We start from the raw sequence: 15,228 nt of genomic DNA, 5'->3' as shown, positions 1-15,228 counted from the left end.
TGTATGCTGTTATATCTACTTAATGCCGTTTTCTGGAGTATCCTCACTAACTCTGAAAGCAAAGGAAGTTCTGTGTTAGTACAAAGGATGAAATTGTTAAAGCAGACTCAGTACCCCACACCACACTTCACTGATGATTCCAAGATAAAGAAGCACTAGGCACAGTTAGCATGTTGTTTTCCCGAAGGACCCCAAAGCCATCAGGCCGACCTTTTCTCCCTTACGAGGATGGTTTGGCCCAGGTTAACAGACGAATTTTGAGACAGGCACGTGGAAACACTGTTTGCAAAGGAAGTAATTTCTGTGTTTGAGCATCTCCATTATATAATATATTCTGTTGATTACACAACTAGCAAAAATATGTAGGGGTTACCCCGTTGCCCCATCCAGTCGTGACCCATAAGTCAGGAAATTTGGAGTTCGTTTATAGTGAAAGATCTAGAAAGACTAGTTGTATCCTGCTGAAGACGTTGAATAGATAAGGGCTCTCTTTTATCTTTTCTCTAGCAAATACCACTGCATGCTTACAAGGAGGTCTGGTCAAGGTCACTGTACTTTCCTTCATCTGTGTCAAGGTCAGCTTGAGGTCATCGGTTCCCCCTTGTTCCCTGATCTGGAAGGAGTGAGTTACAGGCCTGCTGTTAACCTTTCCTTTCCCAGGTTTTACAACAGAGTGTTGCTTACGTGTTCAGAAACACTGATTTCTAGAGCCACTGGAGAATGATTCCTTTCCTCGAATGTTTTATCTTCTTCCTTGACCTCTTCCAGAAATCTAACCTCTCCTTTCTTCAGCATCCTCTACAAATTCCCTAACACCTCTGTGCTAAGACAGTCTCCTTTACAGGCTGCTTTTCCTCCCTGTCTCCCCCTCAGCTTTCCTCTTTTGCCCCGCCCATCCCATCCCTGAAATTATATGTCTGTCAATCAAAAGTTTCCACACTGGGACGTCCCTGGTCACGCAGTGGTTAAGAATCCGCCTGCCAATGCAGGGGAAATGGGTTCGAGCCCTGGTCCGGGAATATCCCACATGACGCAGAACAACTAAGCCCGTGCACCACAACTACTGAGCCCTTGAGCCACAACTACTGAGCCCACATGCCATAACTACTGAAGCCCACGCACCTAGAGCCCGTGCTCTGCAACAAGAGAAGCCACCACAGTGAGAAGCCCACGCGCCACAACGAAGACTAGCCCCCGCTCGACACAACTAGAGAAAGCCCATGCGCAGCAAGGAAGACCTAACGCAGCCAAAAATAAATAAATAAACTTAAAAAAAAAGTTTCCACACTAATACATATAAAGACAACACTCCACTGTAACTGGTCATGCCAGACCCTCCCCTGCAAACCAGGCCTAAATTTCTCGGTGGTTGGTAGGCCCTGTGTGCATCAAAAGTCTAAATCAAATGCACTGTCTCCCTCACATCCTCTGCCAGCAAAATGCTTTCTCTTCAGAAATGTCCCTCTACTTTGGCAGCTTTGACATACAACCATCCACATAATCTGGAAATACTTCTCCTGCTCCTTCGTCTCATTTGATGAGACAAGAAGTCCTATTGGTTCTCCTTCGAGAATCTCCAAGACAGATCCCCCCCCCCAACCTTCGTTATACTATAGCCCATCCCCACTTCCAGTGCCATTCTTGCCCCGTTAATTTCTCAGAAGCTCTATTAATCGTTCTGTTAGTTTTTGTCTCAAGTCTTTTTCCCATTAAAATTGAAATACCCTTTTTCCTTTGTTGTCTGCCTAAAAATTCTCCTCATTCTTCAAAACAGGAGGTCAAATAACCATTTCGTCTATAAAACTTCTCTTAACCTCTCCCGCACATGCTTGCCTTTCCTTGCCAGGCAGAATTATTAACTCTCTTTTCTGGGCCCATGTAATATTACATACGTTCTATTTCACTTAGCCATGCTTGTTTCTTCCCCTAGATTGTACTCCTGGAGGTCAGGGATCATATTTGGCCTTGCCATCTCTTGCCATAGCATTATTATTTTTTACTTAGTAAATGTTCCATCTGGGGCTTTGGGGGAACTTAAAAAACACCCCCTATTTTCTGCTCCCAAACCTGTGTCCAGTTGTGAGCTAGACCCAAGAACTGCAAGGTGGGAGATCTAATGATCACCATAAATACAGTGACCAAGTTCAGGAGCTGGACTTCAGGTTGTAAGCTTGCTGGTGACGCACCGACAGGCTGCCACGCTTTCTGAACCACGAGAGGCTTCTGCCTTCGGAAGGCTGCTGAGCGGGTTTATTTGCTGTGGTGTTTGCTGTTTGCAGGCAGACTGATTCGGAAGGAGGAATCCAGAGAGGGCTAAAAGTCATCAGTACCTGATTCTTTAACACAAAGTCCCCCTCCTCCCTCCTTGGGGTGGAGAGGGGCCCGAAGTAGGACTTGAAGGAATTTCCCTCCACATGGAAACACGAGGCCTAAGAGAAAGGAAGTTCCTACCTAAAACTTAACAACTGTAACTTGAATTGAAATAAATAAACTTTGTTCCAAAGTATAAGCACCTATATTAATTTTCATTTAAAACAGGATTGGGGAAAATGTTTCAAAGGACTAAATGAATAATGGGAAGAGACAATAAAAATACGTACTGTATAATCAGATCTCTAGTCTGTTCAGGTTTGGTGTCTGATATGACAGAACTTCACAGATATTTTTTGTGTGTGCTATTTAGGGAATGAGTGATTTACATTTCCATATAATCTCTCTTTAAGATAGTTAAGCTGCTTAGCCGTGCTCTGCCAAGACATATGCACCACTGAAAGATGTGTAAATATGCAAGCATACATACGAATGACACATTTAAACACACGCACTTTTGTTGTAAGGTATATCCTTGCTGGGGGAGGAGCCCCAATGTAAGAACCATTTCATTGCTTGCTGAGGACTGTCAATTCTATGTCCTTGTATCTCCTCAGTGGGTCCCCTTACCGCTGTTGATTTCTTAGTTAAGTTTCTTATTATTTCTTACCAGTATTACCCCCAAACCTCAAATCTTATCCTCTTATTATTTACTTAAATATTTGCAAATATTTATTCATTACTTATTCTGTGCTGGGTGTAGTTGATGTAACTGCCCAAACAAAACAAAACAAGACACTGTAGCCCCTTATTTGGGGAGACCCCAGCCTGTTCCTTCAGTTCCACAGCCACCAGAGTGACCCTTGCCCTCCTATTCTGAGCACAGAGAAAAGGATGGGCTCCCAACAAATCGATGTTCCTGAATCAATGAGATTAGAATACCTGAGATTAAAGCACTAATAATGCAACTAAGGTAACCTGCAGGCAAGACAGTTGGGAAGAAAAATCAAGAAGGGGCTGTTTTAGTTCAGTTTCGTGATTAATGACTCCAGTGTAGCCTGCCATGTTCGCTTCTAGCATGAAAACGGACGTGGAAGGTGTGTGTTTTGCTCAATAATAAGGGAATAAAGATTCTAATTTTGGTCCTTCTGTGTGATAGGAGAAACAGAGAAAGAAGTTGGACACGTTTTAAAAACATATAAAACGTTAGTATATTTCAAGCTCACAAATGCATGATATTAAAGCTTATGTAATGTCTGTTCTTTGGACAAAAATTGGGTATAAGTTGATCCTACTCTCATCATATCCAAGATATGAGGGTAAAGCAAACATTTATGTTATTGGGACTACATATCAGCATATTCAGAAGGACTTTGAGTGCACAGGTATACATGTATGATGCTGAATATTTCTAAAAGTTTACCTTTTAATAGCTTGCATTCACAATGCCTTGTTTCTAAACGTACACCTCTCTCTTTCATGGCTTTCACTGCATGTTTCATAATTATAGCATTTTTCTTTACTTTTTGTGTTTAAATAAACACAAGGACTGGAATTTTGCCTCAAGAAGCAAGGTTATTCATAATCTTGTCAAGTGCATATTACTTATTCCTTCAAAAATGTTTAAAGAAAAACATATTGACTCTATATTTGTATTTTTAAAGAACACCTTAAGTTTTCTCATGACTGAGTACAATTTCATGTGGAAAACACTAGCTATAATTGTTTTCAACTATTTTAGAAATGTTTTTCTTTATTGTGTCTGCAGAACAAAAGCCAGTAAAGTGCAAAGATACATTTTCAAGCATTCCGATTGGACTGACCAACTATATAATCATTTCAAATAATTCAATAATTTGAAATGAATGCAAATTTGTTTTTAATTTCACAAACACATAACACATTCCAGAGGACATGCCACACAGTTTTCTCTTCTGCCCAAATTCTGCTTTCAAGTATCTTTATTTGCTTCACGGCTTCTTCAGAGCCCTCCTTCAATCCATCCAAGGCTGAGTGATGACAGACAGGGTTCCCAAGGGCTTTTAGAGAAGAACACCTGCTGAGGAAAGGTATCCTGGTCACATGTTGATAGCCCTCTGCTGCTTTTGTCCAGATTGTCTAATAAATCCACGAAGCCAAGTTAACGGCAAAAATAGATGGCTTTTAAAAAAATGTTGCTACTGGTCTTCTTTGGATTATTATAAAATCGTATAGTTAGACGAGTCTTAAACCCCATTCAGTGATCCCTTGTTGCATGTGAAGAAGCCAATACACAGAGAAATTATCCTGCTTAAAATGTTCATATCTAATATATTAAAATTTCCAAATTTGGGCTGTCCAGTCCCTTACTGCCTCTTTTCAGTATTTGCCCGGCTGTCTGTAATTTGTGGTTATGCAGAGACAGAATCTCAAGATAGTTTAACAAAAGAATGAACCAAGTTTCAAACTTTTATTTACCTGTTAATCATAAAAACAGTATTCTTGTAAATGCTGAAATAAGAAAACAACTGTTTACCCCATGGAGAGATACCTTTGCAAGTAAAGATTAGCAAGATTTTTTGAAGGTAATGCTATTTTACCATGGCATTTATCTGTATTTCCCACTTTTATCCATCAGTGGTTTTTGCTCACAATTTTTTCATTTCAGTTACTAACCCTGCAGTTTTCCCCCAGAAAACTTGTTAGGACTTCACTGGTAGTATTTCCATGAATTATTTCTTCATGTTATTGTTTCCACACTAGAGAGTTTTACTTCTTCCACTTAAACTATGCTTCTGCTTTGTATTAAATTCACACACCTCATCTTTGCCACTTTATCCAGTCATTTCAAGACCTAGTATCAAATAAGCATTGGTGGCTTCTGAAATCTATTTTATTCTGACATCTGCCTGATGCTTAAGGATGCATCTTTGTAAAGTTATATATATGTATTTATGTGTACGTATAGTTTTGCAGACACACACCACATTTAAAGGAACAAAATTACACAGGAGATTTCAAACATCTTCCCAAAAAAGTTGTTTCTCTATTCACATGTAAGGCTACAAGTTTTATTTTCTTACAATATTGTCCTTTATCTTTCCAAGGCCTGCAAAAATAAAGAGTAAATTATGGAGCAAAGAATCTACACTTTGACTTTTTGGGGTGCTTTTCCAGTTCTCTTGTTCCATATATTCTTTTATTTTAGGAGTTACTAAATGTCTTGTTTTTTCCTGTCTTGTTCATTGGGCAAACAGGGGTAGATGGTCCCCCTCTCTAGATAGGAGACGGCCTCCTAGCCCCAGGATTCAAATCCAGCATGCATCTCCGGAGAATGACAGGTACTAGTCACTTCCTCCCCACAGACAAGTGGCTTCCAGAGGCTGGCAGGCCACCAAGTGGAGGGTAGCCAAGAGCCATGTGGTCACAATGCCTTCCTTTTAGGGGCCAGAGCGCAAGAGGTGGTGATTCCAAAACTAAATGCGTCCACCTCTGATAAAGCACCTTAGAATGTTTCCTGAAGTGAAGGTAGCATGCACAGGGCATGGTTTAAACACAATAAAGTCGGGTCCAGTGGGAGAGTTCTCTCTTAATGAACATTTGTCTTAGGGTTTCGATTTTCTAGAAACATATTTAACTATTGATTTTGTCTACGCTTGACTACATTAAAATTCTCAGGTGCTTTAAAATGTATTAAAATCTATCACAGAGCCTATTCTTTTGTTATACTGGTTGGTGATCTGATCTTCATCGTCTTGTTCTGTTAATAATGAAGTTAGGCTTTGGGGCATATTCCCTGATTTAAGACAGAATACCTGGTTCTTATCTATTTTATGAATATTGTGTTTTTAAGCCAAATATTGTCCAGGGCTAGGGTCAGTCAACAAGGTAGGTTTTTAAAAATAACATCAGTGCTTTGAATCTACTTCATGCTGTGATGTCACAAGTGCCACAAGTGTCATTGCTTTGTTTTCCTTCTTGGGCGTTGTTCACTCAGTCCTCCTCTTTTGTGATGGCCGTTATACGTAGGCCATGTCGTTTCCCAACTGATTACAAAAGGTTATGGGTGTTTTGGCTGCTTCTCTTCTGGTGAAGCAGAAATTCAGTCAACACATGGGTGACATTTTATTTAGTATATTTCAATTTGAAAGAAAAACTAAATGCCGTCACTCAGAAAAGATTAATAAGTCATCTTACAAATGTTGGACCCCAAGGTGGTATCTTATGGAGGCTTTTTGAATATTTTATTATGCTTTAATCTTTAAGACCTTTACCTCTTAATATGACTTACGTATTTGGAATTTAAATCTAGTTCCTTCTACTGCTAACTGATTTCTAGGATAGAATTTATAGGACTAGAAAGATTAGTAAAATCTCCAATCTAAAAATTATTATAAACTTAAAGTCTTTTCAAATAAGAATATAAAATAATAGTATAAATAAAATTTTAAAATGTGCATCCACATTGCTACTCATTCATTCAGCAAAAATTTTTTTGTGCATTTACTGTGTGCACTATTCTAATGGCTAGAGTCACAACAGTGTTTAAGAAAAGCAGTGTCATGGCCATCAAGGAACTTAGAATTTCCTCTTATAAAAGACTATTCTGGATTTCATCTTATGTAATGATTGCTAGAGTATAAGACGATTAAGTATGATGGTCTCTGTAGTGAATATAAATGTAAGTTTATCTGGGTTTAGGATAAGCAACATGGAAATCCAAATAATAGTTTTAGCTCTTACATACGTGAGATGAAGATTAGTTGAAGATTAGTTGTCTTTTAATAACATGTGAATTATGTTATTTGATTTCATAGATTTTATATATAATTTTAAAGGTAGATTTTAGAAGCAGAAATAGTCCTTTTAGATAAGATTATTAAAGGAAACTCTTCCTAATACATAATTCTGAACATACATTTTACTTTTTATTATGATTTATTTATAAGTAAATTCTGTGTTCAATGAAAGGAAATACATTTTAAATGGCTTGATACTATGATTTATTACTGTTGGGAACAGAATGTCATTTACAATAAGTTTTTATTATTAAAATATATGAGTAATAAGTGCCCATAAAAATGAGAGAGAAATTACTGCATCAGCTGATGCTAAATTCATAGGTAACCGTGGCAACCGCTCAGGAACACAACACGTGCATTTCACCTCCTATTAGCTTTATTTACTCATTCAGAAGTTTCAGCCAATTCACAAATGAGGTGAACATGGTATCAGATTTGGAGACAGTGAATGTTCATAAGAATTTTGCCATCAGGTGACTTTTGCCCTGGGTCACTGGTTGCTAAAAAAAAAATATTCTAAAATCAGTGACAATTTATATAATCACCTTTGGATGTCCGGTATCAAGGCATATTTGATTATTTTGAAACTAGCATAGTAATACAATATGAAAGGCAAGCATAAATTACTGTTATTATTAATATTATTATCATCATCTAATTCAACTTTTTGGTAAATATTTTTTCAAGAAAATGCAACATATTCTTTTTAAATTAAAATAATGTTTTGATAGTGACCATTCTAATAAATGTGAGGTAATAGTTCTTACTTGGTACATTTTGAGATGCATGTTAGTACTTCATTGGCTTGAAGTTACTGACTCCATTGTTTTGATTAAGAATGCTTTTGCATCAGTGTACATGATACTTTTAAGGAGGCAATTTATTGATGTGACTTAAATAAAATGGAAAATATTTGATAAAATAACGTTATTTTCCAGCAGTTTAAATTAAAGTATCCCACTGTGTTTAAAATTAATTCCTGAATTATTCTGCTAATCTAGTTCTAATTTCTTTTGCAACTTGGAAGCAGCTACTTGCCTATAGGAATCTTTATCCTTAAATATCAAGTGGTTTCATTTTATTCAAAGTGGATGAATCTTCTTTCTCCATTGAAAATATTTATGAGATAAAGAAATTACCCACTTTTTCAACTTCCAGAATTCATGATACTTGCCATGTAGATGCAGAGTTAATGTAGAACCACCTATAAATTCAGTGCATCACTAATCATTTTTGTTTACTTTATAGCATCCTTTATCATCTGTGCTTTTCAAAGATGTTCTTTATTTAAATGAATGAAATGTACCCATGTACTGAAATACTTAGTCTATTTAATGGCTATAGTCATATACATAAATATCAATAATAAACAAAAGGGTAAATATATCTTAATTGTATGCATCCATCTTCACCGTATGTGAACATTTCTTATTTAGGTAGATTCTGTTTAAATTTAATTTTTTCCTTCCCAAAATTATGAGGAAACAAGATGATGGAGATTTGCATTTCACATTAAGCCATCTGGATAGGCAACCAAAATATAGATGGAAATATTCTTATGATATCAGTGTTAATTATAATTAAAACATTATGTGGTAGAATTTATTACATTTTCCCCAAAGCAGACTATATTTTCATTTTATTAGCATGTTAATTTTCCACTTTAATAGAACTGTAGTATCTTCAGAAAAGTTTTATTTATCAGTGTCTTCAGGGAGTTGCTCTAACTGAATTTAGTTATAGATGAGGAAAGGAAAGTGACCCAGAAACAGATTTTAACAATTGCCTTTCTTTTCATTAGTACATTTCATGAATCTTCACACTTAATCTAATAGAGAATAATAATTAAAAATGGAACTTCCAGAAAATTAGACTTAATTAGGAATAGCCTCACTTTTTGATTATTACTCTTGCTTCCATTTAATAATGCAATAATTATTGTTATACCTTACATTTGAATATACCTTTATAGCTTTTAAGGACCTTAATTTGTGCCCTGTGAACTGGAAGGCATCAGGCCAAAATCATACAACTGTAAGTTGCGAAATAAAAAAACAACTCAGGATCTCTGATTCTTGCACATCTACACCAAAGAAACATTCTTTACGTGTAATAAAATAATGATAAAAATTTTGGATTCAACAGCACACATGTTAAAACCCCAAATAACTAAGACATGATGGAGACGCTGTCACTGTTTTGTTTGCTTTTGTCTAAGGACCCCTCCAACGAACCTCGTCATTCAAAGTCACTCGATGGCAGAGGGGGCGGGAACCTAGGGCCATGGGCCACGACGGTGCCTCACCAACTGACTAAGGCCGGTATTGCCTTGGACAAGTCACTTAACCTTCCTGGGACTCATTTTCCTCATCTGTAGATTTAGGTGGTTGTAGAGGGACTAGCTGAATTCTGATGGCCCTCAAGACTCTAAAACTGAGTCCATGCTGCCTGGTGGCGTCATGATGAACATGTGTTGGGCCAGTAATGATGACTGACACCTCGTTACGCATAAGGCAGTAACCAGAGGGCATTTCTTATTTATGGTATCTTAGGTTTTACCAAAGACCAGAAAACAATGCCAAGTTTTATGTCTAAATTTATTTGATTTGATGTAAGCTGAACTGTATAACCCTGATTAGGTTTTTATTTGTCGTAACCTTTTAGACTCTCAAATTCCAGTAGAATACTCAAAATATTACTTTTTTAACCACCTAGCCAACATATATTTTTTGAGAAGCTACTATGTCCTGGGTGTTGATGTTACAGTAATAATCCAAACACAATTCCTGCCCATGAGGAACTTAGGAAAGAGTAGTGTAAGGCAGAAGGTAGTTCCTTTCACTGTGATCCATTTTATGATCACATGATCAATAGTTTCAGGGAAATAGTACAAGAATATAAATTGATGGTTTTAACCTCTCGTGTTTACGTATCATAAGACCCTATTCCAAGAAAGAGCTGCGTTTAAAGCATACAATATATTCATAGCTATAACTTAGGATTTGGGATAGAAAAGACAGTAGGATTTCCTATTTTCTTCTCTATTCTTGCTTTACACTGAATTATTACAATCAAGTGAATGTCATTTTAGCTCAACTTGAGAATTCTTTTAAGTGGTTAGAAGAATTATAAAGACATGTCCTTTGTAGAAATCTTTAGAAGAATCTTCAATAAAGTACGTTTCTGTGCCATTTGAAGAGAAAAAAAAGGGCATCCGTAACAAGAGGTTAAACACTAAAACAAGAACAAAAGTTAGATGCATGAACCTCTGCATGAATATTTGTCATCCAGTTATGGGACATTGAGATTGATACTCTTACACATGAATAAGAGTCTTTATCTTCAAGAAACAAATATATATTATTATTTTAAATAATACTTTTATAACATTGATCTCTTCCTATTTTAAGTAATGCTAAAAGCACTACAAATCCTTGTTCTATGTAATACTGCAGAAAACTACAAATACTACAATACAAATACTGAGTAATACTGAAATATTTAGAGTTAGCAAATCTGTAAGGTGATAGTATTATTATTGCCATTTTGCAGGTGGAAAAAACTGAGGCCCAGAGAGGTTAAGTAACTTCACTAAAATCATCCAGCTGGTCAGAAACAGAGTAGAGATCAAACCCAATTTGGCTCTAGAGTCCCTGCTTTTAGCTACTATGATCCAGTGTCATTTATGCCACAGATGCAACGCGTTCATGGACGTTGAGATTATAGACGCTTAGTTTGACATGTAAGGACGATGTGAGTGAGAGCAAATGACTTATCCCCTCTAAGCCTCAATCTCTTTATTCTTATAAAGGCTGAAAGCTTAGTACCTCCTTGTTGGATTGGTGAGCTTAGGTGAGATAATGCAGCAAGTTCTTAGTAAATATTAGACACCGTTAGTATCGTCATGGTTGTCATTATCACCATCACCAGGTACTGTGATGTTCAGCCTTGCATCCAAACCCATTACGTTTAGGGATGAGAAGCGGAAGAGATGAAAGTTTTATAGAAGAAATAAGATCTCAGTTGGGTCTAGACAGACTCATAGAAATTACTAGGGATAGGAGAAAAGCAGAGAAGTTCTAAAAGATTCTTGTCACCTTTCTGCTGCAGGAAGGTAGAAAGTTGGTACAAAGGCTTGCAGGTGCTTCTCGTGCCTGCCCTCCACCCACGAACCCTTCTCTCTCAACACTTTCCTTCCTGGTCCACCTACCATCGCCTGAACATTCCAGAGCATCTTCCGTCAAACTGCAATCCACACCTGTCCCCAGGCCCCCATCCATCCCCACATCTCTGAACCCCCTTTGCCCTGGTGGACTGTTCATCGTTGCTGTTATTAGCACTGATCCCCTTCTGACATGTTATACAATTTACTTGTTTGAGGGTTTTTTTGTTTCTGTTTCTGTCTTTGCTTATGGTCTGTCTTCTACCACTAGAACATGAATTGCTCGAAGGCAGAAATTTTGTCTGCTTTGTTCACAGACATATTCCAAGCAGCTAGAGCAGCGCCTGGCATATATACACACGCAACAGATATTTGTCAGTGAGTGAGTGAGCGGGTGAAAACCCTTCCTGACCGTGAGCTTCATGAGTTGACCTTAAACTCTGGGTTCTCACTTGGCTCTCACTCTTCTGAGAGGGGACAAGGGACTCTGGCTGTCCGGGTCCCTGGGTGCTCCTGGGGCCAAGCATAAATTTCCCCAGATGATATAGGACGTTTAATTTCGAGCTCAGGCCCCAGGGTCTGCAGACCTTCTTCCTCTGCCTCTGCCACCTGCCCCCCGCCCCGCCCCGAGCACCTCCCCTTTGCTCTGCACCTGCTCGCTTCCCTTTGCTTCAGGAGCTGCTTCTTTTCCCCACAAGCTCCGCGTTGAGTTCAGGCGAGTACTCAGGATCCCTCTGCTGCCCTGCACCCTGCGGTCCCCTCTCCTGACCACACGATCAACAAGGTAGCTAAAAGCTACGCCCTAGTGTCGGAGGGAGCACCTCCATGCCCCAGCCTGTGCCTGGCACTGTGGTCTCTTCCCTCTGTGAACAAGGGTGCACCCAGAGGGCAGGCGTCAGAGTCAACCCCTGCACCCTCTTTGCTGGACGGTGTGTGACAGAAGCAGCTCCGGAGCCGGACTTAGCTTCTAGCCCCGGCTCTGCCACCGGCCATGTGGCCTGCCCCAAGCCTGTTTCCTCATCTGTGAGCTGGACCCCTTCCCAAAGGATCATCGTGACGATAAGTAAGGCAGTGCCTCCCTCAGTCCTGGCCCACAGTTTTCCTGGGGAATAGCCTGATTTCCAACTAGTCAAGGGACGCGGTAAGGAGAGATTCCCCTCCTCTGTCACATCCCTTTTGTCACCTCCTCAGAAGTGAGATGCCAGAGTCATGAAAGTCTCAAGAATACACAGCTGGAACCCGAATTCTAAACCCAGATTCTGAGTTTGAGGGCAAACTCGTGTGAGTCGAGCAAGTAGCAGCAGGGAGAGAAGAGGGGCGGGACGACCGTCCCCAGAAGCGCACGCACCCTGTGACGCGGACCCGGCACTTTGATGTGCATCCCTTTGCCGGGGCCTATGCTGGATATCAGAGCATCTGGCCTTAATAAGTAAAAAGAGTAGAGACAAGAAACTAGATCTTAAAGTTTCTCATCACAAGAAAAGAAAATTTCTAGCTAGTGGTGGTGGGTGTTGACTAGGCTTATTGTGGTGGTCATTTTGTCATATTCACAAATATTGAATAATTATGTCATACACCTGAAACTAGTACGATGTTATATGTTAATAATATCTCCAAAAAAGACAGTTTTCTCCTTAACATTGTTGGAAGGAAAGGATATCAGGAAATAAAAATAAGGATAAATTGTAGACAATCGATTATCAAGATAAACTATAATTTTTTTTATGGTTTCTCTGTTTTGTTTTAAATAAGTGAGTTTCTTGACCACAATATTATTTTTATTTCTTTCAAATGTATTGTAGTCCAGACACATTTTAGGTTGAATAGACATACGTAAGCTGCCTTGGGGAGATAAACTCTATGTATAAGCATTATTTCTGTAGGGAAATGCATTTTGGGTTTCAAATGTTTGATGTACATACGCACTTTTAGAACATAGAGTAAATCAGGAACTTTATTAGTTCTTTGATTTGTGATGTATGATTAGGTTTTTGAAATGCTACATGATTGCAAAAGTATCTTTATGACAATTTTTTAAAGTAATTTGAATAGTTGATTTTTAAATACTTTTATTTATGTCAAACACGTTTCCCTAGAGCATTTTTCTTCTCTTTTCTTCATAATTTTGGGGGAAGAAAAAGCATAGGAGAACATCTTTGTAGCACCAACTTTCAGCCTGTCAGAGTGGAGGGCACTTCCCCCGTGTGTGGTCTTTCAGCACCTAAACCACAACTGTCATCACGTTTATCATCACTGCGTTTCACCGTTGAGTTTGTTTCTTCCTCAGGAAGGCACAGTTGCCAGCAGGAACCCCCATGATGTCAAGACTGTAGACTTAACGCATCTACACTGATGGGGTGTCAGCTTCTGTGTCTCCTGTTGGGACACTTGTGTCTTCCGCACAGTACTAGTTCTGGTTTTTATTTTCATTTTATTTTAAAAAGTACGGACTGACAAAACCATTTAGGTAAAATAGTTGCCATTTTTCATGTCTATTGCTTTTATCATTGTATGAGATGACTGTAGCATGATTCATCATATATTTTGTATTTCTTTAACATTTCATTCCGCAGGCACTCCAGAAAGTCTGAAAGATCTAGCACCCAAAAACAGACTAGGAAAGGCACTGCCTCTGATGCAGAAAGGTAGGCTTGGTGTTGTGCTGTGCGGCATCTTCTGTTTCACTAAGATGTTCTGGGGTGCCTTCTCTGTCATTTGACATGTGCTTAAACACAATTGCGATGCTTAAAGACATTTGTGTAAAGAAATCTCCTATACGGGAATAGCCTCATTCAAAAAATGAGATGGGTAATTTGAAGGCATCCCTTAAATCTTAGGGCTTAAGAAAAATCTCATGCATTTCTCTTAGTGATCATTCCGATTACTAAAGAGGATTAAATCCAGTGCATTCCTATATACATATTAAGACATCAGTGTTTAGTTTCTGAAATCATTGAAATGTTACCAATGAATGTATTACCTGAAATATGCAAATATTTTGAGCGTCTGTTATTTATCTGAATGACGCCAACTTCTTAAATATCTCCTCTACGAATGGATAATCTAAGAGTCTACTTGTAATTACAACCTAAGATATTTGCTGAGTTAATATAGAAATTAAGGGATTACTGATCTTTTGTTTGCAATTCATTCATTGCCACAAATTTTTAAAATACTTTTAGGTACAAGATACTGACAGATTTTTTACATAGCTGTAAAGACAAAACAAAACAAAACAAAACACCAAAAAATCCAATAAACGTATATCCACTCATCCAACCAGTATTGAGAGCATGCAGGGTGACATAGTTGTAAGTGAATGCGTGCCTTCGAGTGTCACTGCTGCCGTAGAGGTGTGCACAACGTACAGTGAGAACACAGGGAAGAGAGGTGGCTGCAATGAGATTAGGAAATAGGTCATAAACAGGTGGCACTTGAGCTAATCCAGGTGTATGAAAGTACATGTGAAGGGCAGCGTGTTCTGTGAGAAGGGAACAGTATGAGAGAACACTGAGCCTGGACGTAGCCTCTTGAGTTTGGGGAAACCATACCCATTTGGGGAGGGAAAATAGGATCCCTATCAGGAGTTGGGAGAGAGGGCTGAAAACAAGACGGGAGAAATCCTCAGAGATTGTTATAAATGACCTCGTGCACCATGGTGTAGGTTTTCAACTTCTACCTTATTCATCCATGAGCCACGGACAGGCTTTAAACGTGAGAAGTAGATGATTAGTTTTGAGTTCCAAAATTATAGATCACTTTAACAACACTTTGGAAGGTGAATTGAAGGACCCAGGTGTAGATGCAAGACGCCAGCTAGGCTATTACAATAGGCTTGGTTGAGAGGGAGTCTGTACAATTCAGTGATCCATGCAGTTAACAAATATGTACACCGCTATGTGTTAATTTCAAGGAATAAAATAGCGAGCAGCAAAAAGGGGAGCTTCCCAGAAGATATTACCTCTGAGTTGAAGT

At 38.6% G+C, this 15,228-nt stretch overlaps 1 protein-coding gene across 40 annotated transcripts in view; it reads left to right on the top strand.

Moving 5' to 3' along the window:
* RIMS1 (regulating synaptic membrane exocytosis 1) overlaps positions 1 to 15,228 on the top strand; it is a 465,974-nt gene that overhangs the window by 331,052 nt on the left and 119,694 nt on the right. For 17 of the 40 annotated variants that reach the window (XM_028168820.2, XM_028168803.2, XM_057527870.1 and 14 more), the window contains one exon: positions 13,827 to 13,898. The exons of 13 other annotated variants lie outside the window; for them this stretch is intronic. In XM_028168820.2, coding sequence (XP_028024621.2) covers positions 13,827 to 13,898 — 72 coding nt within the window. Of the gene's footprint in view, positions 1 to 5,546; positions 5,631 to 13,826; positions 13,899 to 15,228 lie in introns of all 40 variants that reach the window. 10 more of the 40 variants (XM_057527863.1, XM_057527869.1, XM_028168813.2 and 7 more) reach the window with 2 other exon arrangements.

This window comes from Balaenoptera acutorostrata, chromosome 14, assembly GCF_949987535.1.
Source record: "Balaenoptera acutorostrata chromosome 14, mBalAcu1.1, whole genome shotgun sequence".
NCBI classification, from domain to species: Eukaryota; Metazoa; Chordata; class Mammalia; order Artiodactyla; family Balaenopteridae; genus Balaenoptera; species Balaenoptera acutorostrata.
The sequence above is the reverse complement of the archived record's forward strand: the minus strand, read 5'-3'. Positions and strand labels throughout refer to the sequence as shown.